The following is a 25,149-nucleotide window of genomic DNA, read 5'->3' as shown; positions in this document are numbered from 1 at the left end:
CCCGGGACTAATCCACCGACGGATTGAGGGATCGTCCACCTTACGGACACGTCGTGGAGTAGGAGCAAGTTATCTCCGAACCACGTAAACGAACGTGTTAGCGGTTTGCATTTCCATTCTTGTATTTGGTGTTTAGCTTTCTATTTGTGTCCGTTTGTATTCCGCTGCGCTAACATCGTAGGAAACAAGGATTTGGGGGCGCCGTCTATCCAACCCCCTTCTAGCCGGCCGCAAGATCCTCCAACAAAGCCTATACGCTAGTTTCTCGAGACAGGTGTAGCGACATTCAATATCTTTCAATAAATGGCTCAAAAAGTACATTGACTATTATTCAGTGTCATTTTGTCACACCAACATCGATCCTACTGCTCGCTCTATGGACAACAGGTACATCCAGAGTGACTCACCGACGATAGGCTTTGCAGTATAGGTAAGGAAGTTAAATGACTCTTTAGCTCTTCTAGCGCCTTATCGCACTCCGCATCCCATTGAAATTTTGTAGCTCGGCGTAGAACTTTGAAGAATGGGTGGCTCTGATTGGACAACTTAGAGATGAATCTTGACAAGCCTTTAATCCGTCTAGTCAATCGCTGATCCTCCTTCAAGTTGCGCGGAGGAGGCATGCCTTAGAGTGCCTTCACTATGCTCGGATTTACTTCGATCCCCTACTCGGTTACGATGTAATCAAGGAATTGTCCACTCTTTGCTCCGAACATGCACTTGTTGGGTTGAGCTTGACCCCATACTTCCTCAGGGTTTGGTAGGTCTCCTCTATATTTACATAAAAATTAGCAGCTCTGAGGGATTTTATCAAAATATCGTCAACGTATACCTCCGTGTTTCCGCTGATCTACCTCTGGAATACCTTGTTCATCAATTGTTGATAGGTGGCTCCAGCGTTCTTCAGTCCTAACGACATCACATTATAGTAGAAGGTCCCATCGACTATGATGAAATTGACCTTCTCTTGATTCTCTTTGGTGAACGGAACCTGGTGGCAGCCCTAGTACGCATCCAACATGCAGATCAACTCGCAACCAGTGGTGGAATCCACCATCTGATCAATACTCGACAAAGGGTAGTAGTCTTTTATGCAGGCCTTATTCAGGTTTTGAAAGTCGAGGCAGACCCATCATTTGTTGCCCGACTTGGAGACTAACACCACATTGGTGAGTCAACTCAGGAACTGAACTTCGTGGATGTGCCTGGCCTCAAGTAACTTCTCCACCTCCGCTCGGATAATATGATTCTGCTCCACACTGAAGTCTCTTTTCTTTTGCTTCACCAGCCTAGCGTTCGATCGGACATGTAATTCGTGTTGTACTATGGTTGCGAGATACCTAGTATCTCATGAGTTGCCCAAGCAAACACGTCATGGTTTTGCCTTAGACAGGCAACCAGCTCCACCTTCTTCTCCACGCTGAGGCCGGTTGCTATAAAGGTAGTGGCCTCCGATCGGTTAGGATAAACCTGGACCTCCTCTTTTTCCTTGTAGATTAGCATTAGAGGTTCCTCCAAAATTGCATTCACCTCTAGCCGCTAGGCTTTCCGGGCAACACGCACCTCAGTCTTCACCATTTCAATATAGTACCGACGAGCCGCTAGCTGGTTGCCCTTTACTTCTCCGGCTGAGTTCTTCATGGAAAATTTGATTTTCTAGAAGAACATGGAGATGACCGCTCGGAATTCATTCAACGTTGATCAGCTCAATATGACATTGTAGGCGGACGGAGCATCCACCACAATGAAGTTCGTTATTCTCGTTCTCTTAAGCGGCTCCTCTCTAAGTGATATGGATAGCCGAGCCTGATCTATCGGCAACACTTCATTACCGGTAAACCCATAAAATGAAGTTGTCATGGGATGCAGCTCGCTTTGCTCGAATTACAATTGATCAAATGCCTTCTTGAATATGATGTTCATCGAGCTACCTGTATCTACAAAAGTTCAGTGAATATTATAATTAACAATTACTACTTGGATAATCAAGGTGTCATCATAAGGGACTTCTATTCTCTTCAAGTCCCGAAGACCAAAATTGATTTCTAGCCCCTTTGCTTTCTCTCTGCTGCATCCAACAGCGTGGATTTCCAATCACCGGGTTTGTGACTTCCGAGCTCGATTGGAATCGTAGTCGATCAAACCCCCCCCTCCCCCCGCGATCATGCGATCATGCCTATGTTGCTCCAGGCGGCGTTGCTACGATTCTCTTCTTCTCGAGCTGACCGACGTACCCGCTCAGCGGATGCCTGGGCGAGCCTCTCATAATCTCTTTGTTGGGGCTGCTGTTGGTGTTGTTCGATCGCCGTCCTCTCCTCCTTGCGCTGTCCTCCCAATCAGCGGTGATAGTGTCAATTAGGAGAAGGGGATCAACGACAGAGTCTCAAAGAAGTCGGTTGGTGTGGTTTTGGTTTAAGATGGTAGCAATCTCTTGTGTTGTGTATTGTTGGCCGATGATAAGAACAGAAGAGCAGCATCCACAGTCGAGACTCGGTGAACTTCGTATGCTCAGCTTCCACATGCTAGACTGCATCGGTCCGGGGCTCTGGCTATGACTGTGCTATTCCTGTTCGGGGACCCTTTGGTGGTTGGTATGTATAGGTCGCTCAGTGCTTGGGGACATCAGTTGGCTCGAGAATCACTTCCTTGTTCCGAGTCACCTAGGCTTTTTCGACGTTGATGTATTTGATAGTCCACCCGAGCAGATGATCAAAATCTCTTGGGGGCTTTCGGATGAGCGAGCGAAAGAAATCACCATCTATAAGTCCTTGGGAAAAAGAATTTATCAAGATTTCTAGTGTGACTGATGAGGCTTCTATGGACACTTGGTTAAACATCTTAATATAGGCCGACAATGCTTCCTTGAGCCCTTGTTTTACCGCGAACAGGTTGACGTTCATCTTCTGATAGCGGCGGCTACTTGCAAAGTACTGGAGGAACACCATTCGAAAATCTTTAAAGCTATATATGCATCCAACCGACAATCGTTTGAACAGGTTGACGTTCATCTTCTGATAGCGGTGGCTGCTTGCAAAGTACTGGAGGAACACCATTCGAAAATCTTTAAAGCTATATATGCATCCAACCGACAATCGTTTGAACCACCTCTGTACTGATCTGGAGAGCGTGGTAAGGAATACTCTACACTTGACTCCATTGATATACTGATGGAGGGTGGCCATATTGTCGAACTTGATTAGATGGTTCTCGGGGTCGGTTGTCCCCGTGTATTCCCCGATCGTCAGTGGTCTGTAGTGAAGTGGCAACTGATCTTCTAGGATCTCTTGTGAGAATTACCTATTGATCCGCTTGGGAGAGTCATCGAGCTGTGGTGCTTTGCCCTTCTGCTTATCTCAGACGGGCACATCTTCTAAAGAGGATCCTTGTGTCCTCTCCGCTCAGCCTTGTTCTTCTATGGGGGTGTGGAATAACGCCCGGTGATAGGGGATCAACGCGTTAGGTGCTTCTCCGAATGCCCCGGTCGGGCTGTTGTTCAACTTGTGAATGATAGGGTTTTTCGCTCGGGCTCTTGACTCAGCTAGTTGGCCTGTCATTGATGCTACAGGATCGCTCGCTCAACACTTGGCTGCTGCCTGCTGCTGCTCCACCAGTTTCGCAGCTCGGGCTTGTATTAACATTTCCAAGTCCTCTTGTGTTAGCATTACCGTAGTAAGTCGTCCAACTACAAGTAAGTTTCCATAGACGACGTCAAATATGTTCCTGTCCAAAAGCGGAGAAGATGACAAGCTGGGGATGAGGCTGGAAGGTTGACGACGCAAAGACTCCGCGTGACTCTACAACACAAAAGACGTCAGTGCCTAGCCGAGAAGGCATTCCCAGCGTTGGCCTTTCGACGCTCAAGTCAATTTCCGATGAAGAATAATAAGAATGTTGTAGCAAAGAGTGTGTGAAATAACGAAGTTGTTATAGGATCGAGATACTCTAGAGGGGGGTGAATAGCGCTCGTGCTTTCACATTTATTTTAAAACAATCGGACAGAGAGAGTAAAGGCAGTGAAATAAAGAAATAGACAAAAGAATAATGCTAACTCGACTAAGATTTATTTGGTTCAGAGCTTGTGGCGACTCCTACTCCAAGGCCCGCACATGAGAGTGCTTTCGTTGGGAAAATACTAATCAATCAGAAAGTTACAATAAATGATTACAATTTCAACACAAGTAACTCTAATAAAAATAATACCGACGACTTGGAGAATTAGATATTCAGCAAAGTCATCGTCAGAGCAACTTTTGGGCATCGAGGAGGTGTTTTTTTGAGCAGTACAAAGAAGCGAAAGTTGTTCGGAAAGTTGTTTTTGAAGTGTTGGTCGAATCCTCCTTTTATAGCTCACTCCGGGCGCTTGGAACCTCCCTCGGGCGCCCCCATAGGGCTAATGTGGCTTACTCTCGTCGAAACTTGATCTGCAAAAATTATCCTTCTCCGGACGCCCGGACCACCTGCAAGTGCCCTAACCACCTGCAAGCGCCCGGACCACCCCCCGGACGCCCGGACCGTGACGTAGGCACGCTAATTAGTTCGCTCCAACTTGTTGTGAAGATCGACTTTCAGCAGCCGGGGCGCTTGGAGCAAGTCCGGGCATCCGGACTCCAGACTGCTAAGGCACTTAGCCAAGCGCCCCTCCAGGGCGTCTCTTCACTGAAGGTATCCTGGAGGCCGAAGCAGCAATGGGCGCCCGGACTCCCTCCAGGCGCCTAGACCACCATTTTCCGCACTTGTATTTTTTACAAAACAAGGTTAGTCCAAGCAAATAATATTTAAAAAATGACAAGTTTTGACAGCTTTTGGACTGCCCGGTCCTGACTTTGAGTTTTAGTGAAATTCTAGGTCGGATCGACGCTTACTGTTCCCTCTTCGGGATCGAAACACATCCTCACCTACTTTTTTCAGGAGAAATTACCTTTGCCAAATCGATCCTCACGCCCGTCTAGACTTTTGCTCAGCGTCCGAGACTTTAGGACTTCATGTTGGACGTCCGCTCCATGACCCTTTCAGTTTTCCACCTAGTGTCCGCGACTCCAGGATTTTCTACTAGAGTCATCGACTCTAGGATTTCACCCAAAGTCCTCAACCCGCTAAGACTTCGCCTAGTCTCCCGGACCAGGACTTTATTGTCTAACTACAGTTAGGACTTTCTACCTGCTTAGCCTCAATTAAGACTTTTCTCTGCCTAAAATCACTTAGGACTTTCTTACAAACTCAAACATACTTGTTAGATCACAAGATAACTTAACTTTGAACATGTTTGTCATTATCAAAACACAGGTTCGATCGTCTGATGCTCCCTGTACCAACAATTGTGCATACCTCCGCCTATAGACGGGAACCCCCTTTTATAGTGTCACTGTAATGCCTGCACACGCATCTCAATGCGTGAGTACATTTTCCAAAGCATCCTAGAAAAAGACAAATCAAAAAGTGTACCTGACACTTTTCCTTAAGCGAGCATGCAAATTCCTAATGTGATGGACTGGAAGCTTCCAAAGTACGATTCGTCTGTTGGGCATACTCTGTTGTCAGTAGCACAAACATCCAAAAGAGTACGAGGGGATATGTAGTTGGGCCCCACTATTGGTCGACCGACCCCCGCTCGGAATGGCTGTTTCCGTTAGACCGTGCTGAACAAAGTAATCGCCTTTCACTTTGCTGTCCTTATTGTCGTAGGGCTGGTTTTCATTTGACTGGACATGCCATCTAGTTACCGAGTCGATGGTCCGAAGATTTTACTATTGTCTCTATCGTTCCACTACGAGTTTTCAGAGACTAGTCGTGTCGTCTGACTTTAACTTTCCACTTGGACAAGGGATGTCATTCATTCAGCTTTGCTGTTCCGTTCAACCATCTTCATCTCACCTGATCTATGGACCATATCTTTTTAATTTTACCCTCTACATCAATCATTCTTCTTTACTTTAACATATTTTTAATGGAACTCTCTTATTAACACTGTATCATTTTCTATTACAAATTTTAGGACAATTTACCGACAATAATATTATTTGTTATATAAATATCAAGTAACTTATAATGTATTAAAATAACAATATTAACCTACATTTAATTTATTATAGTAAATTATGAAAAAACTTATAGTTATACCACTTTCTAGAATATTCCACCATCCTACGTGTAGTCGTTCGACGGGGATCTCACGCCGTGGCCAAACGGAATTAACGGCGACGTTAGTTAACGGAGCAGCGCCTTTGAACATTTCTCGCCTCTTTGCCGGATTCGACGGTCTCGATCTCATCCTGCAGACGCTGCGTTGCAGCGGTACAAAGGCCCCGGCCCACGGATGCCTTCACTCACCCGTCTCGCAGCGAATCTGAAACATTTGGGGACCAAAAAGCAGAGAGTCGGTCTTGGGAGGCGAATCCAACGATGGCGGAGCAAGAGGAGACGCTGATCCAGAAGATAGAGGAGAAGAATCGCGGCGGAGATGACTATTCGTCGTCGTCGGAGTCCGACGGCGAGAAGTCGAAGGTGTCGGCGGCAGCGGAGGCCGCCAAGGCCAAGATCTACCGACTCTTCGGCCGGGAGAAGCCCGTGCACCAGATCTTGGGCGGCGGAAAGCGTACGATCTTGATCCTGCTCTCTCTTAGTTTTTGCCTTCGTTTCCTCTTTCCGGAGTAGACTGTTGTAGTTGTATCTCGCTGGATCGGTCTGAGTGTCGCCGTGGCCATTCTGTTCTATTGGCTTTTAGGATTTTTGGGATCGATCTCTGTGATCAATCCCCTATCCTCTTTTATATGGAGTCGGTAGGATCTTTCATCCATTGTTTTATAACGAAATAACGAAGAGATAAAAAAAAACCCATTAGTCTTTGGTTCTTAGTAAAAAATCTGATTTGGTTTATTAATTCGAGTGACATTCCAGTTTCTTATTATAGACTATTCCATCGGACGAGTTTTATGAGGATTATTACGATTTCCTGTGGGATTATCTGACTCTTAGGAGGCAACATTTGTTTTTTTTCTTCTTCTTTTCATTAGAGGACTCTTATTTAAGTGTCCCATAAAGTGTCAAGTTATCTTATTTGAACTGATTATGAATTTAGTACCAGCTCTTTCAGTCATTCCACTGGATCTTTTGTTTTTCTGCTGGTCATTCTACTGCATTATCATGCCTTTTTACCCCGTGATTCCTGCTATCAATTATGTAAGGAAATGTTTCAATTGTGTTTCCTATCCCCTTTTTGGAGAATGACTTACACCAAGATGGGATCGAAGCTGTAACACCATCAAGGCCCCTGATCACTGACCTGCAAGCTTTAGATGTAACAAATATTGTACATTAATTCACCATAACTATTATCCCTACACTGTATAGTTCTGGAAGGCATCTATATATCTCAAAAGATTACCTTTTTTGGTTGTAGCCTCCAAATCCTTTTGGATATGTTTGATCCTATTTCACCATAATTTCAAAGGAGATTATTATTGACACGTCTTAAGCAACATATTGTGCCTCTAGCTACTACCAAGGATTTCTTAGTGAGCTTTCACCGGCCACGCCTAACATAGTGCAATACCATAGATCATCTAATCTTCCTATAGGGATGAAATTGTTTCTGGAATGTGCTTCACTTCCCATAACAACGGTTTTGTTCTATTGCTAGTGTCAAGCTATGCGTCACCTCTACACATTTTTTCTAGTCCACTGTTTCTTATTTGTATTACACCAGAATCAGCCGTAGTATTGAATGGAAACATGTCTCCGATGGATGAAGCATGAGTGGAAGTCACTGTTGATCAACCCAAGTGAAGTCTTGCTGAGCAAGATTGGCATTTTCTTCACTGCATACATTGAAATAGTCTTCACAAATGGTGATGGTTGTTCTGTTTTTCCTAGCCTTGTTTTTCTTTCATTTTTCTATTGTTTTTCTACATCTGCACATTCATTTTAAAGGAAGTAACATCCAACAGCCTTGATTGAAACTTACTTGAGGGGTTATTCTGACTATCCTGACTTTTAGAATTGCTTCACTTCTTATTCTCTCTAGCACTAACATGTGATTGAGAAGGCCGAGTATCAATGTCTGCTTTCTTTTTTCTCATTCACCATTTATTGGACTCTTGTACACATCTCTGTGTGGTTGAGTTTGTGATTGAGACTCACTGTAGGCCTGCCATGTATTAGAATGGAAGGGAGAAGCCACAAGATTTCTACTTCATCTTTGAAGATAATCTTCTTTTAATCTATTAATAATCTGCACCTCATTCAATTAATATCTATACTTTCTATTCATAAAATTCCTTGTTAGGTAAAGTTTCTTCCTGTTGGTTCTCTATTAACAGTTCTTTTATCTTCAACCATCATGTGTGTTCATTTATGCCATCTACGATCTGGTTGTGTTCTCCCCATTGCTGTATACAATCAATTTTTATCTCTGTTTGAAGGTTTTTGATCATTGTCCGACCTATCCAGGAGCTCAACAGATTCATTCAATTTTTTAGCACAAGTTTTTTAACAGGGCAAGTATTTCATCTTGGTGTGCATACATAATTTTGCTCACATAGTAATCATGGCTTTGATGCTATGGAAGTGGTTGATGCACTCCTACTTTGTTTGTCCAATAAATGTGAAAGATTTAAGAAGACAACTATGCTAATTGAACACAAAACAGAGCAAGGTAACAAGTACATACAGAATTAAAACGCGAAGATATACTGTCAAAAATCATACAGACAAAAATATATAGATATCAAATATCCAATCAATATCACAATACCTTACTTCTCATTATTGTGTGTGTGTGTGTGTCTCTCTCTCTCTCCCTCCCCCTTTTCAGTATGTCGTCCAAGGTTTCATCTTCAGAACATTCTCTTTATCAGTGTTCTCATTCATCTGCACACTTTTGTACGCACCAGGGTCAAAATCCTTAGTGCGTTCATATGTATATACAGACAGCTTTACTATATATCTTAAGGGTTGATGAGCTTAAGCTGCCAAGTCCAATGTGGGATTTGATTGAATCATTGATCCAGATATTTCTCTGTTGATTTGACTTATCTTAGGTCATCTAACGCTCATCGATCATTTGCAGCTGCTGATGTTTTTCTATGGAAGGACAAGAAAGCCTCTGCAGCTGTCCTTGGTGGGGCAACAACAATCTGGATCCTGTTTGAGCTTATGGAATACCATTTGCTTACTCTAGTCTGCCACTCCCTTATATTTGCTCTTGCTATCATTTTCCTCTGGTCCAATGCTACTAATTTGATTAACAAGTAAGTCCAGTGCTATCAATTTTTTTTCCTCTCTACTTTGAATGATATGGAATCTTCTGATTGATTGCTTGTGTTTATTTAATGGTAGGTCTCGTCCTCACATTCCTGAGGTGAGCATTCCTGAAGATCTGACAGTGAAAATTGCACTTTCTCTGAGATATGAGATCAACAGGAGCCTTGCAGTTTTAAGGGAAATTGCATTAGGACGGGATCTGAAGAAATTCCTTTCTGTATGCTTCTAAATATATATATATCTGTTCCAGAAGATTTGGATCTCATTTTTAAATATTCTGATTTGTGTCTTGGATTCAGGTGATTGCTGGACTATGGGTTTTTTCAATCATAGGGAACTTCACCAACTTCTTGACGCTGTTTTATATTGGTATTTTGCCTTCAATTTGCTTTCTTGTTTCTTTTTTTTTTAATCTGTGCTGAAAATTATTCTTTTGTTTTTGGCTGTAGTTTTCGTCACACTTCACACTGTGCCTTTCTTATACAACAAATATGAAGACGAAGTTGATGGCTTCACCGAGAAGGCAATTGCAGAATTCAAGAAGCATTATGCAGTGGTTCATGCCAAGTATCTGAGCAAGATACCAAAAGGACCGTTGAAAGATAAAAAAATCCAGTAAGGTATGGTGGCCATGCTCGATGGTAGATATCGTTTTCTTTTGGTGACTACTTTGGCTCTGCTTTGAACCCTCAGTACTGGACTGAGTAGCTGGCTTTTGAAACTTGTGTTGTGGCTGGGAGCAGCTCTTGCCTTTCTTATGTGGTCGCCGTCCTGAAATTTGTTTATGTGTTGGCAAATCTACATGCTATATTTATGTTTGTTCGGAGTGTAGAGGTAGAATTGATGGGTTTGTTAGACATTCTGCATGTGAACTTGGTAAATTATGTAGGGATTCCAAAAAAGATGATTCAAGCTTGAATCTCCATATTTTCAGTTTGTGCATATTTCCTTAAACTCGGTTCTTTGCTTGCTTCAAGTTGGCCATGTTTGATGGCTGCCGATGAATTGTCGGCTGTGTTCACCTTATCCTGAAAGAGGTCTATTAGGTTGAGCACCAAATGATATTAATTTGAACTTTTGAAGAGGAGGATGAGCTACGACACCTTTTTTATTATAAGTTCTTAGAAGTTAGGACCATAGGAATTTTAACTGTTGAGAGCTTGAAAGATCTAGAAAGTTTGAGAAGATAAAAGATCTTGATGGTTTTAAGCTATTGAAATTGTTTGAGGCACTTGTGATTAAGAAGTTGAAAGATCTCGATGGTTTCAAGCTGTCCAATGGATGTAGCTAAGTTGGTACTTGGCCTCTGGAACAGCATAACACTCCAGTGATAAACTATGGATCTAAAATTTGAGATTCGGGATTTTTTTTTCCTTAATGAATAGTGGACTTGAGAATGTTGAGTGTTAGGATGGATCTCTGTGTATATTTTTTTAATTTATCTTAGTGGTTGATCGAATATTTTTACATGACTAGATCAGTCTCTCAGTTTTGACTTTATCTGACTTGATTGATCATATTTTTAAAGTTGGTATTTGAGTGCCTTAATGAGCACTTCAACATCAATCTCTAAGTGTCAATAAAATTTTATTTTGTATATTTAATTATTGCAAATGGACAAGTACAGAGTGTTGCCCTTGTTCTAAATTTTTTTGTATTTGATTTCCTCTTTCGGAGATATCGGAAGATGTTTTTAGTGGATTATCCGTCGATAGGTCCGCGAGACCTGAGTCTTGGAGTAGGAGTCACCGAATGGTTCGAACTAAGTAAAATCGTTTGTGTTTTTTCGTGCTACGTTCTTTTTAATTTCTGATGCGTGTACTTGTGTTTTAAAAACGTTAAAATAAGTTGTTATTTTTAAACCATGTGATTCAATCGCCCCCTTTTTTCACACACGTAATCAATTCAACAGAAAGAGGTTCAATTGTGAATGAGACTTTAATCTCATATTGGGAGTTTCATGGCATGTTGGTTATATTGATTCACATGCATTGAGGATGTGAACAAATGCATGGTGAAAGTCTCTCTCACGCAGAGGGGGTGCAAATCCAAGACTCGAATTGCGTTGAACCATGTTAACTCATGTGCGGACACTACCTGTGCGAACTGAATGTTGGATCGGCCGGGGAAAAAAAATTTCAAGCGGAACAACCAATATTTTGTCACGGAAATCTTTTTGCTGCTTGTGTAACAAATGTATTAAAGAAAGATTAATGCAGAATCAAAACGGTCGATCATTAATGCTGCCCTTTCGCCTTGATCTTTTATATAAGGAGGTTGCGACCACAGGTAAAAGGTTATGTGCATAGAAAAGCAACAGAAGCTCTCCATCTACATTCCCTCCTCTGTCGTGCAACTTTTGATCGACGGAGTGCACGTGAGCCCGTGATAGTTTGGATAGCTCTCAATTTGTCGTGACCTTCAGTGCTTGGGGAGAATCACGGTTCGCTATTGTATCCTGAGAAATAGATGACCCGAGAAAGCCTCGAAGCACAACTGAAGGTGGGACGAATTTGTTTCAAGGAAACTGCATTCGTCGTAGGCCTCGATTTACTCAGTTCACTCGTCCGATCGCTTTCTAGGCTTCTCTTTGCTGTTCGGCAGCAACTTGCTTAGCAGAAGCCTGTAACTCGCCCGGTAGAAACTCGCTCGGCAGAAGCCTCTACTCTCGGTCAGCCTTAGCCTCTTCTCTTGGTTGGCCTTAGCCTATTTCGCCTGGTCAGTCACTGTGAAGTCTGCGTTCAACACTTGGCAGACACCAGTTCCTGTTGACAGCCTGAGATTATCAGCTCAGGTCATTTCAGCAGATAAGTTGAATTTATTTCGTGTAATTTAAATTCAACTAAAGTCCCTGAAAATCTCCAGCAACGGATTGTTTCTTCCAACAATCTCTCCTCTTTTTTCCCCTTTTTTCCCTTCTCTCTTCAGCGTGCAAGGCCAGACTCTTTATAAGAGGGGCATATTAAGACAAAAGATCTCAGAGGGTAAGGTTACCCTTGTCTAGTTATCAAATGATTATGTTACTCTTATCTAGGTGTAAGAGGATTCTGTCTAAATAAAATTATCAGAGGTCATGTTACCCTTGTCTATGTGTCAGTAGATAAGACAAAAGGAGGGCTCTAGTTTAGCTTGACCCTGGCATAGTATCGGGCGACCCTGGTTTTAAGCGGCCCTTGTTTTAGGCAGCCCTGGTTTAGTGCCGAGCGGCCTTGGCTTTAGGCGATTCTGGTTTAGTGCTAGGCGACCGTGGCTTTAGGCGGCCCTAGTTTAGTGCGGTCGGCCTTGGCTTTAGGCAGCCCTAGTTTAGTGTCGGGCGGCCCTGGCTTAGTGTCGGGCGGCCCTGGCTTTAGGCGGCCTTGGTTTAGTACCGGGCAACCCTGGTTTAGTATCGGGCGGCCCTGATTTAGGCGGCCCTGGTTTAGTGCCAGGCAGCCTGGCTTGAGGAAGCCCTGGGTTAGTACTGGGCGGCCCTGGTTTACTTAGCCAAGAAGATTGGTTGGCCTATTCAACCGGTCGAGCGGACGATCAGATGGTCGAACAATTGGACAATCAGCTTCATTCGATCGACTTTAGGAGACGGTTGATCAGCTCTAGTCTAAGAGATAATCATTGACCCTCTTAATTTTTACCCAATTCATTATACTATTTTAACCTCTTTTTATATCTGTGATAGCTTTTAATACTAGCCGTATCAAATATTATTAACCTGTTTCAAGCAGTAATTCTTCTCCTGGTTGTGAGTCTTTGCTGCGCATGTGTGTGATGTCAATTACATCGGGTACATCAATATAAAAATCTGCAGAACAAATTGCAAATGTACAGAATGCCCAAAATAAGAAAATAAAAAAACCAAGACTCAATTTAAAAGGTGAGAATACCAAAAAGTGACACAATAAAAAGGAAGATGTCTAGTTTCCAAGGCACCCATCCTTTTGACTTGTCAGTTCGTTAGTTTTCTGTCCGTAAATGCATCCGTTACAAATAAATATGGTTAGAATGCAACTGTATTCAGTGATAAAAATGTCCCAACAATGATTTTGATAGCTAGCATACACATTAGCAGCTGGGTGGATGGGCGGTCGGGCGACAATGCGGGCGGGCGGGGTGAAGCCGGGTGGACAGCGGACGGGCTACAGGCCGGATGGCCAAGCGGGAGATCGTGTAGCCGAGAGGGCGTGCAGCTGTGCTGACGGACGAGCGGCAACTCGGCCAGGTAGGCGGGCGGGTGGCCGGGTTGGAGTCCGGGTGGACGGCCGACCAGGCTGCCATTGTAGGCACGACGGCGCGGGAGGCACAGCGGGCGCGAGGCTAGGCATGTGGGTGGCCGAGAGTGCGGCTGGGCAGGCCAATGACCGGTCGTGCGGCCAGGTAGCCTGGCGATAGGCCAGTCAAAAGGCCGGGTTGTCGGGCGGGAGTTCGTGCGCCGCAGGCGTGTGACTGTCCGGCCGGTCGTGAGGCCGGGTTGTCGTTTATGTGTTCGGGCTGTATGTCAATCGGGAGTTCGTGCGTCTAGGCGGGCAGACAGTTGGACGGTCTCGCGACCGAGAAGGCTGGCGGTCAGCCATGTTAGCGGATGGTTGTCCGAGCGGGAGGCCGCGGTAGGTACGATGGGTGCGGCAGCCACAGCGGGCACGAGGCGCACGGGCAGAGTCAGGTGTCACGCACAATCACGCACGGGTGAAAACGGAGAGTATACTTTCCTTTTTATTATATATATATAGATCCAGCAGGAAGGACGGGGGACCCCCTTTGAGGGAAGTCAATGCCACGTGGAGGTCAAAGGTCAAATGGCCGGCCGGAAAAGGCGAGGCCGACCGGCTGAACGGGGACTAAGCGGAAGCAGCAAAGACAACCCGACAAGGAGTCGGGTCTCCGACGCTCATGATGAACAAGGTCGCTAGGCCGAGCGGGTAGCCCGCTCGGCCGAGGCATAAAGCAATAATGCTGTGAACAGTTCCATCCGAGCATACGACCCGGAATCTCCCATGCGGATCAGTACCTACGTCCGGTCGGACGTGATGGGACTGCCGAGCGGCCAGACGCTCGGCGTGGGAACAGAAGAGACAAAAGGACAAGGGAGACATCGAGAAACATCTTCTGACAACAGGCGTGTCTAACGACTAAGTCATACGCTGACTTGAACCTTACGACAGAAGATTATGCCGTCCCATCAGAGAGGTGCTCGGACTATAGCAGTATAGTGTCAGGCAAGCTCCTCTGACAAGCTCATACTAAGGTATGGTTAGAGGACACGTATTCACCTCGGTATGTGTGCATGAGCCTCTTCACAGCTCTATATAAGGGTCCTCACACTTCACCGGAGGTACGCATTCTTCGATATTCGAAGCTACTTCCTAGTTTCCTCTTGCCTGACTTGAGCGTCGGAGGGTCGTCGCGGGGAACCCCTTCCCGGCCCGACTTCCTTGCAGGTTCGCCGGAGACCCCTAGGACCGGCCGGAGATCCACGTCATCAATTCGGAGAGCACCACGTGCCCAGCGTCCGTTGATTCAGCGTTCGGACATGATCATATATATATATATATATATATATATATATATATATATATATATAACATCAATGTTGTGATCAAGAAGTTATTGTGCATATTTAAGTTTCTTATTCTGGAGAGCTGGAGAAGATCGTAAAAGGATGGATAAGAATTAAAATAACATAGAAATATGAATATCTCCTCGATGTTGAATAGGAGTGAAGAGAGAAGAGGTGGAAAAAGATAAAAAAATTTATTGTGAATGAGGTTTTAGTTTTATATTGAGAATTTCTTAATATATTGGTTGGTTTATATTGATTCATATGCTATGATGATGTGAACAAATATATAGGGAAAGGTTCTTTTTCATGCGTGGGTACATAGGGGGTGTAAATCTAGGTTCTGGATTGCACTGAACCAAGTTGACTCGTGTGCGAGCATGACCTATGCGTGCCGAATGCCGGACCAGTCAGGGCAAAATTTGCCTAAGTAGAACAACCAACATTTTGCCACGTAACCTTTTTTGCTGCTTGTGTAATGATTAGCGTTCCGTAGCTCGGTGCGTTCATTAATCGATCATTAATTTTGTTGTTCATTTGAGCTCCTATAAAAGGAGGCTGCGACTACAGGCAAAGAAATTACACACGCGAAAAGCTAGAAGTTCTCCACCTATGTTCCCCCTCCGACTCTGTCGTGCAACTCTTGATCGGCGGAGTGGCTGTCGGGTACCTCTCAGTTCGTCATTGTATCCTGGGAAACAGACGACCCAAGAAAGCCTCGAAGCAAAGCCGGAGGTGGGGCGAATCTGTTTCAAAGAAACTACGTTCATTGCAGGCCTCGGTTCGTGCGACTCGGCCGACAGCAACTCGCTCGTCAAAAGCCCTACAACTCAATCGACAACAACTCGCTCGGTAGAAGCCCTGCAAATCGAACGACAGTAACTCACTCGGCAGAAGCCCTGCAAATCGGTCGACAACAACTCGCTCGACAGAAGTCTTCAGCTCAATCGACCTCTTCACTCGATTGGCCTCCACACTCGGTCGGCTTTTAGCTTCTCTCGGTCGGCCTTAAGCTTCTCTCGGTCGGACTCTTCACTCGATCGGCCTCTACACTCGGTCGGCCTTAAGCTTCGCTCGGTGGGCCTCTTCACTCGGTTGGCATCCTCACTCGGTCGGCCTTAAGCTTCGCTCGGTTGGACTCCTCACTTGGTCGGCCTTAAGCTTCGCTCGGCGGTCGGCAGTCGAGACTTGACAGTCGGCACTCGGCGGTCGGCACTCGGCAGTGGGGTACCTCTCAGTTCGCCGTTGTATCTTGGGAAACAAACGACCCAAGAAGCCTCGAAGTACAGCCGGAGGTTGGACGAATCTGTTTCAAGGAAACTATATTCATCGCAGGCCTCAATTCATGCGACTCACTCTGCAGCAACTCACTCGGCAGAAGCCCTGCAACTCGGTCGGCAACAACTCGCTCGGCAGAATCCCTGCAACTCAATCGGCAGAATCCCTGCAACTCAATCGGCAGCAACTCGCTCGGCAGAAGCCCTGCAACTCGATCGGCAATAACTCGCTCGGCAGAAGCCATGCAACTCGGTCGGCAGCAACTCACTCGGTAGAAGCCCTGCAACTCGCTCGGCAGAAGTCTTCAGCTCGATCGGCCTCTTCACTCGATCGGCCTCGACACTCGGTCGGCCTTAAGCTTCGCTCGATCGGACTCTTCACTTAGTCGGCTTCCACACTCGGTCGGCCTTAAGCTTCGCTCGGTCGACCTCGTCACTCAGTCGGCCTTCTCACTTGGTCTGCCTTAAGCTTCACTCGGTGGTCGACAGTCGGCAGTCGAGACTCGGTAGTCGACACTCGGCACTCGGCGGTTGGCACTCGGCACTCGGTGATCGACACTAGGCGGTCGGTACTCGACACTCGGCGGTTGACACTCGACAGTCTGCACTCGGCAGTCGACACTCAGCAGTCAGGTATCTCTTAGTTCGCCATTGTATCATAGGAAACAAACGAACTAAGAAAATCTCGAACCACAACTAAAAATGGGACGAATCTATTTCATGAAAGCCTCATATTCCGGAGAGAACATTGTGGTATATATGTATTTCTTTTTTTTTTCCCATGCAATTTTATCTCTCACGTGACAAAAAAAAAATATTTGATAATTTTTTTATGGAGAGAAGAAAAAAGCATTACTTTCTAGACCTGACTATAATTTTTCTATGTTGTACTTTCTTTGGATATTTGGATGAATTTTTTTTTTCTTTCTCCGTACTTGTGGTATTTTACAATTGGTTGTGTGCTCCCCAAAGCAAGGGAAGATTATTTTTTAGAGATTCATGGCTTTTAACATCACACAATTCTTTGGAAATACTATGAAATTTCATGCCTTCACAATCACATCTACTCATACACATCGTTTTCCGTAACAAAATCAATGTTTATATAGCTGCTCCCAACATGATCTTAACTTGGAATCAATTCATCATGTATCTCTGTAGAACTAATCTTAAAGCTTCTACATTAATATTTTAATTAAGTTAGAAATTACACTTCTTGGTTGGTTCTTCAATCAACTGTTGTATTTGGAGACTTAAACATATTATAAAGATATTTGGATAGCATCTTTTTTTGAACGGAAGTAATTGTACCAGTGTAAATTGATAATAAGTCCATAGGTCTAGGATTATATTACTAAATCCTTATGATAGGCCTAGGCTTACTAGCTGTGCAGTTGTGCTCATGATTGCAAAACTTTAATCAATGTTTTTTTTGCTTCATTTTTATCCATGTTTTTCCCTTCCACATAGAACAATCAATGAGGTTGCTTCTAATTGGGGTCTTAAATGTCTGTGTTTTAATATTCGTAAGTTGAAAGATTTATTTGTCATTTATATTTCTACTGCTATTAGTTTCTATTGTAAATATGTATTCCTTTCTTTCTATAGGGAATATATCCCCACCACCTAAAGTCCTGAAGATGCAAACTGCCGCTCTGAAGATGCAAGCTGAAATAGAAAGAAGAAAACGTGCTTGAGTTCTTGAATCTGAAGGTACTTCTGGACTGTGCTAAATAATGTCCTTCGTTGCAAAAAGTTATTCATAGCATGTCATTATAGATAGGTTTATCGACATTTAAAGTTCATATTGTCAAAGTATCAACTCTATTAGATCTTTGAATTATTTTATCTGTTATCTATTCAATTTCATGTGAAATACTGAAAACTTATATTTAACAGGAGGAAGACAATCTCACATAAATATTGCGGATGAAAAGAAAAATTTAGTGATACTATAATTACAATCAGAAGTAGCAATGATGAACCAGATTAACATGGCAAAAGTTACTTTTAATAAGTTAATTTTATCCTATTTTCTCATATGAACTAAGTTGTCATACGCATTATTGTAAGCAGTTGTTTTATGGTTTTATTATTTTTTTTTGGAAAGAAAGATTCCTTGTGTTCTATTGTTGTCATAAACTTATAATAAAAGAGCTTCTTGTGTCACACTTTCAATAGTTGTAATACTATCACTGATCCTGTCCGATAGTTGAGGTGACAAAAGTTGGGGACGTGGTGCTCCGGTTGACCGTGTGTTGTCTCCTTGCGACCCTGCAACGACAACCGTGTCAATGCCGAACCAGGGAAGGGGTCCCCGACGATGACCCTCCGATGCTCAAGTCAGTCACCAGCAATGTGTAGGAGCAAAGCAAAGTAGCGAACAGTAGCAGAACAGTAAATTATCGCATACCTCCGCTAAAGCTTGGACCCCCCCCTTATATAGGGCTCCTATAGCACGCATGCACGCTTCCCAAGATGTGCATGCTTCTCGAAGCTTTTCCTGAAAAGATATATTAGTAAAGTGTCTCTGACACAATACCTTAACGAGCCAAGCATATCTCGGAAGTGACAGTGGAAGTTTCTATCGTACGATCTTCTATCTGAACCAGCCGTCGACCATACCGCCTGTCAACGGCGCATGCTCCCAAAAAGATAATATCCAGTTAGCGGTGTCTTTTACTGGGCCGAGCGGGATAGCCGCTCAGCTTGGGTTCTTACTTTCTGCTCGGATGAGTGTATTATCTGGCCGAGCAGGGAAGGCCGCTCGACGTACCCTTGCAGATACCTAGCTGTCTTTCTGAGCGTCGGAAGCTCGGAACCCCCGCCGAGCTGTTATGATGTCGGATCGAGTCTTCATTATCTCGATCGGGCGAGCGTGCTCCCCGATCGAGTAGTGGTATAGGGGTGTTTGACCACCTTAACTCTGACCTCCACCATGGCCCTGACCTCAACCATGGCAGCGGGGTGGGGCCTCCCCCCTTATCACCGCATCACAAGTCTCCCCTTCAAGTCTAGTCGAAGGAGACTGTAGTCCGACTGACTGAACCAGTGTGTGCCGATTTCCTGTCCGATCGACCCTCATCATTGTATGGACTCCGGTCATGATGTACCTGATCCTCGCCGATCGGCCTTCTGAAAGTAGTTGCTCGGTTAAGTATACTCTTTTGATCTGATCGGGAAAGCAAAGGCTTACACTTAGAAGACTTCTTCCTCCGTCTATCCTGGGCGAACGCAGATGGGACTGACGTCACCTTAATTTCTCGGGAAGCATGCAAATCCTTTTTCATTAAGGCAGAGTGGGTTCCCATGCCAATCTTAATCTCTGACCAGTGATAGCACGCCACATGTCATGCCCGTAGCCGTCACACGCCTGACGTGACAGGCATTGATGGTGGCGTTTGGCAGTTTGAATTCAAAGGTCGGATCGTCGCCTAGGTTTTCATGACCTGGATCGGATGGCTCCGGTTGGCCAAGCCCGAGGTATATGAGCTCGTTGCCTCCCAGCATTCTCCACTTCTGCTGCCGCGTTCCCGACTCTCGTGCTCTCCGGCGACCTCTCGTTCTCCTCCTCCGGCGGCCTTCTGCGCGTCTCCTTCGACCATTTCTCTCCTGACGATCTACATCTTCGTAAGCTTCCTTCCTCACTTGCTTTCGATCTCCGGCTTCTTCCTGTTCTCGGTGACCTTCTAGCGGTCTTTTCTCTCTTTCGGTCATGTTTTCTTCCACTATTTTTGCTTCTTTTGCAATGGCTAGCTCTTCTCAGCCGTCGGACCCCCCTCCTGGACTCTGGTACACCACCATGAAGACCAGTTTCGATGAGGACGACGCCGAGAGCCTCAAGAATGCTTTTGATATTCCCCCTGATAACGAGATCATTTTAGCTTCCTCATCCGATCGGCCAAATACATCGCCGACCGGCACCATCTATCTGTTCAGGGACCAATTTGTGACCGGTCTCCGCTTCCCTATCCATCCCTTCATTATTGAAGTCTGTAATTATTTCCGTGTTCCCCTTCCGCAACTTGTGCTGAATTCCTTTCGCCTTCTGTGCGGCATCATTGTGTTGTTTTGGCTGCACGACATCTCTCTGACTCCTCGAGCTTTCCACTACTTCTATTACCCCAAACAGTCCGAACTGGGTACCTTTCTGTTTCAGTCTCGGATCGGGCTGGTATTTTTTTTTGACAAAATACCGACTTCCAATAAACATTGGAAGGAATATTTCTTTTTTATACGCCTCCTCGAACGGCCGAGCTTCCGAACCCGCTGGCAGGTCGGCTTACCACCTCAACCCGATCTGAAGAAATACAAGAGCCGCTCGGACTACCTTCATGTTGTATCCATGTTGGCCGGCTAGAAGTATGACATCCATAAGTGCTGCTTGAGGGTGTGTTGTACATCTTTGGCCTAAGTCCGATCCGCACTGAGCTCCCGACCAGCTTAGGTAAGAGGTTCCATGTACGTTTTTCCTTTGATTCTAACTAATTTTTCTGCTTCTTTTGCAACCGAAGTCATGCTGCATGCTCAGATGTCCGGCCTTGCGAAGCTTCAGAACACTGAGATCGAGGTGGTTGCTATCGAAGAATTGGCGAACCATGGCCCATAGTTGGTCGGCTCTCAGGATGAGAGTGCAGCGACTCCCGCCTGGCGAGTGGAGGGGCAGCTAGCCGAGCCCCCAGTATTGAGGTTGCTGGTGGCTCGAAGCAACCATCCAAGCAAGTGCCTGTCATCCGGGCAGAGAGCTCAAGCTCCTCTGGCGAGCCGTTGTTAAGGCACAAGAGGCGTCAAATAGAGTCTTCGCGCTCTGTTGCTTCGGTGGTGGGATCTGCCGAAAGGGTCGAGGTCGGCACCTCGAATCCCTCCGCAATTCTTGAGACCACGCCCGAGATATCCTTCGACCGGCCACCTTCGGCGGTCGAGCTGTCGTAGGAGCCTATTGCAGCAAAGCCCCATGCCTCCATGCCGCCATCCTCGCAGCCGAGGGTTCTGCGATCGACCGTCCTCGCGGCATCTGCATCCTGTCTGGCCGACCCAGCAACCTCGGCCCACTTGGCTCCGAGCGGACGATTATCAGTCACGACGATCCTTCATTTGCCAACGGAGGAGTACAAAGAGTCGAGGACCCAGTCGCTCACTCCTAAGCATCAAATCATCATCTGGGGCCCGCTCGCCCAATCTGGGAAGAAGCCCGAGCCCGAGCGGCGGTGATACCCCAGGCGCGCTCGCCAACAGTCATACCCAAATGACCACTGCGGTAAGCTCCTTGTAATTATTTTTTCTCCGATCGGCTCTAATCCTTTTACCTGTTTGTAGTATTGGGTGGAGAGTCTGGCCATGTGCCATAGGCTGGCTTATCTGGAGGATGAGTTCAAGAAGCTTAGAGTCTGAGGCAGCCAACCCGCCACCGATCCGAAGGAGATGGCCAAGTTGAAAGCCGACCTGGAGAAGGCAACAAGCTTCTTGAGGCCGAACAGGCTAAAACCTCTAGCCAGGAGGAGATGTTGGGCCGACTCAAGAAGCAGGTCAACACCTTTGACAAAAAAGATCGGGTTGACCACCGCTAGGAAGAACCGGGCCATCGAGGACTTGGAGTTGAAGAACACGGAGGCTCGAGATCTCGCCAGCAAGCTCAAGGAGACTGAAGACTTCCTAGTGATCGAGCGAGCTAGCCGGTCGACGCGGGAAACCGAGCTCCAGGGACAGCTCTGCAATAAGGACGCAGCACTGAAGTTGGCCCAGGATGAGCTAGGGAGGGTGGAAGACCGAGCTGGAGGGCTCCCGAGCGACGATGAAGATTTATCAGGACACCGAGCCGAGTCGATTTGCAGCAATGAAACAAAACTATATCCGCTAGGGCGCCTTCAATGATAAAGTCGTTGCCCGTTATCTTCGACTCTGCAACCTCGCAATAGACGAGATGATCAACCAGCTCAAGGTGGGCGACCACCTTCCCGAGACCTTGAAGGACAGCGTTATCAACCGGGATAAGATGACCGAGTCACTACCCAACGACGCTCTGGATTACCTTGAGTGAGGTTGAGCGCTGAGAATTTTTAAAGTCTTAATGTAAGTTCGCCCGTTCAGCGAAGCTCTTATCTTTATCTTGCAACTGTAATCTTGAAATGTAATCCTAAAAATTTTGGTTTTAATATATGTGCGCCTATTCAGCGAAGCATTTCCTTTCACAGTGTTTCTTGTCTTTGACTGTAAATGCCCATGATCTCGTATCTACGATTAACCGCTTGACCATAAGTGCAGGCTTGGGTTTAAGGTCACCGCTCGACCGTTAGTGAGGACACGCGTTTAACGTACCGCTTGACGATTCAGTGAAGACTCGGGTTTAAGGTCGCCGCTCGACCGTTGGTGGAGACACGCGTTTAACGTTGTCGCTTGATGATTTGCAGTGAAGATGAGAGTTTAAGATCGTCGCTCGACTGTTGGTGGACACACGCGTTTAACGTTGCCGCTCGATGATTTGGTGAAGATGAGAGTTTAAGATCGTCGCTCGACCGTTGGTGGAGACACGCGTTTAATGTCGCCGCTCGACGATTTGGTGAACATGAGAGTTTAAGGTCGTCGCTCGACCGTTGACGGAGACTAGAGTATAAGGTCACCGCTCGACCATTGACGGAGACTAGAGTTTAAGGTTGCCGCTCGACCATTGGTGTAGACGAGAGTTTAAGGTCGTCGCTCGACCGTTGGTATAGACGAGAGTTTAAGGTCACCGCTCGACCATTGGTGTAGACGAAAATTTAAGGTCACCACTCGACCGTTGGTGGAGATGAGAGTTTAAGGTCGCCGCTCGACCGTTGGTGTAGATGAGAGTTTAAGGTCGTCGCTCGACCGTTGGTGTAGACTAGGGTTTAAAGTCGTCGCTCGATCGTTGATGGAGACACGCGTTTAATGTCGACGCTCGATGATTTGATGTGTCGTTCGGCATATAGCTTAGAAATCTTTTATTTTGACCCTTCATTTAGAGAGGACGTGCAAATATGTATAAATACACTTCTACACTTGCGCACCTCTCATCCGACCCGATAGGGTTGGAGATGGTTTGCGCTCCATGGTCGTTCGAGCCGCCTTCCCGTCTCCTCCTCTAGATAATAAGTACCCGAGTGGAGCTCTTCCACGACCTTGAAAGGCCCTGCCCATGTAGCTTCGAGTTTGGTGACATCCCCGACTGGCTTGACTTTCTTCCAAACGAGGTCGCCGACCTGGAAGGACCTCGGGATCACCCTCCGATTATAGGTTTGCTTCATCCGCTGCCGATACGCTATCAGTCGAACGGCTGCTTTGGCGCGCGCTTCATCCACCAAGTCCAGCTCCAAAAGCCTCTGCTCGGCGTTGCCCTCATCATAATGCCGCACCCGATCGGACTCTAATCCGAACTCGAAAGGGACGACCGCTTCTCCGCCATACACCAGGTGGAATGGGGTCAGACCGGTCCCTTCCTTCGGCGTTGTGCGAAGGGTCCACAGCACGCTCTGGAGCTCATCGACCCAACTACCTCCCATATGGTCGAGCCGAGCGCGCAAGACTCGGAGGATTTCTCGATTGGTGACTTCTGCTTGCCCATTGCTCTACAGATAGGCCACGGAAGTGAAGGCCTGCTAGATGTCATATCCTTCGCACCACTCCCTGAGCCTCTGAACGGCAAATTGTCTTCCATTATCCGAGACGAGTCGGTGAGGGATGCAAAAATCGGCAGATGATGTTCTACCATACGAACTTCATGACCATCTGCTCGGTTATCTTGACTAGGGGCTCGGCTTCGACCCATTTGGAGAAGTAGTTCACCGCGACGAGTAGGAACTTCCGCTGACCGGTTGCCATAGGGAAAGGTCCCATGATATCCATGTCCCATTGGTCGAATGGGCACACTACCGTGGACGCTTTCATTTTCTCCATCGGTCGATGTGGCATGTTGTGGTACTTCTGGCAAGATAAGCAAGTGGCCACTGTCCGAGCGGCACCCTCCTAGAGGGTCGACCAAAAGTATCCAGCCAGAAGTATTTTCCGAGCCAACGCGCGGCCGCACGGGTGACCCCCGCAAGGGCCTTAGTGTACCTCATTCAGGATGTAATCGATGTCTTCTGGTTCAACACATTTGAGTAAGAGTCAGGTGAAAGCCTTCTTATAGAGCTGGTCGCCGATCAAGGTGAACCGACCGACTCTCTTCTTTATCTGGCGAGCATCCTCCCGATCGGTAGGCATGCTTCCCGAACGCAAGAATTCTGTTAAGCTCGTCCTCCAATCGTTTGAAAAGGTGATTCCCTCCATACTATCGATGTGGGTCACAAGCGATACTTGCTCGATCGACTAACCTATGACGGTCGACGAGCGAACTAGCTAACTTGGCCAATTCATCTGCAACTTGATTTTTCGCTCGGGGGATCTTCTGTATGACAACCTCTTGAAAGTTGGACTTTAATTTTTCAAAGGTCTCTGCGTAGAGCTTGAGTCGGACGTTGCTTATCTCGAATGCTCTGGACAGCTGCTGAGCGTCCAACTGAGAATCCGAATGGATCAAGACTTTGACTGCTCCAACGTGCTGAGCGGCCTGTAAGCTGGCTATTAGCGCCTTGTACTCGGCTTCATTGTTGGTGGCCCTGTAGTCTAGCCGAACGACCAACTGCATCCGATCTTCTTGCGGGGAGATGAGTAGTATGCCGACGTCGCTCCCCTGTCGAGTGGATGAACCATCCACATATATCCTCCACACGGCATCTGGCTCCGGGCTCTATTCCTCAGTGACAAAATCCGCCAAGGAATGTGCTTTGATGGTAGTTCGGGATTGATACTGGATGTCGAACACGCTGAGTTCCGTCGTCCATTTGATCAGATGTCCAGATGCCTCGGGATTGAGAAGTACTCTCCCTAAGGGATTGTTGGTTATCACGATTATAGAGTGGGCGAGGAAGTACGGGCGAAGCCTCCGAGCGGTGAGCACTAAAGCATAAGCCAACTCCTCAAGACCGGTGTAGCGAGACTCAGCATCTTTTAATATGTGGCTTAAAAAGTACACTGGTTATTCCTAGCCACTCTGCCTAACTAATGTCGAAC

At 46.1% G+C, this 25,149-nt stretch overlaps 1 protein-coding gene across 1 annotated transcript; it reads left to right on the top strand.

Moving 5' to 3' along the window:
* The first annotated feature begins 6,308 nt into the window (after positions 1 to 6,308).
* On the top strand, positions 6,309 to 10,185 carry LOC122006816 (reticulon-like protein B2). Its single transcript, XM_042562451.1, has 5 exons — positions 6,309 to 6,592; positions 9,065 to 9,245; positions 9,334 to 9,475; positions 9,558 to 9,627; positions 9,708 to 10,185. The coding sequence occupies exons 1-5, from the start codon at positions 6,400 to 6,402 to the stop codon at positions 9,875 to 9,877; spliced, it is 756 nt and encodes a 251-aa protein (XP_042418385.1). The 5' UTR covers positions 6,309 to 6,399; the 3' UTR covers positions 9,878 to 10,185.
* The last annotated feature ends 14,964 nt before the right edge of the window (positions 10,186 to 25,149 follow it).

Source organism: Zingiber officinale, chromosome 7B, assembly GCF_018446385.1.
Source record: "Zingiber officinale cultivar Zhangliang chromosome 7B, Zo_v1.1, whole genome shotgun sequence".
NCBI classification, from domain to species: Eukaryota; Viridiplantae; Streptophyta; class Magnoliopsida; order Zingiberales; family Zingiberaceae; genus Zingiber; species Zingiber officinale.
This window is presented reverse-complemented; position numbering and strand designations above follow the sequence as displayed.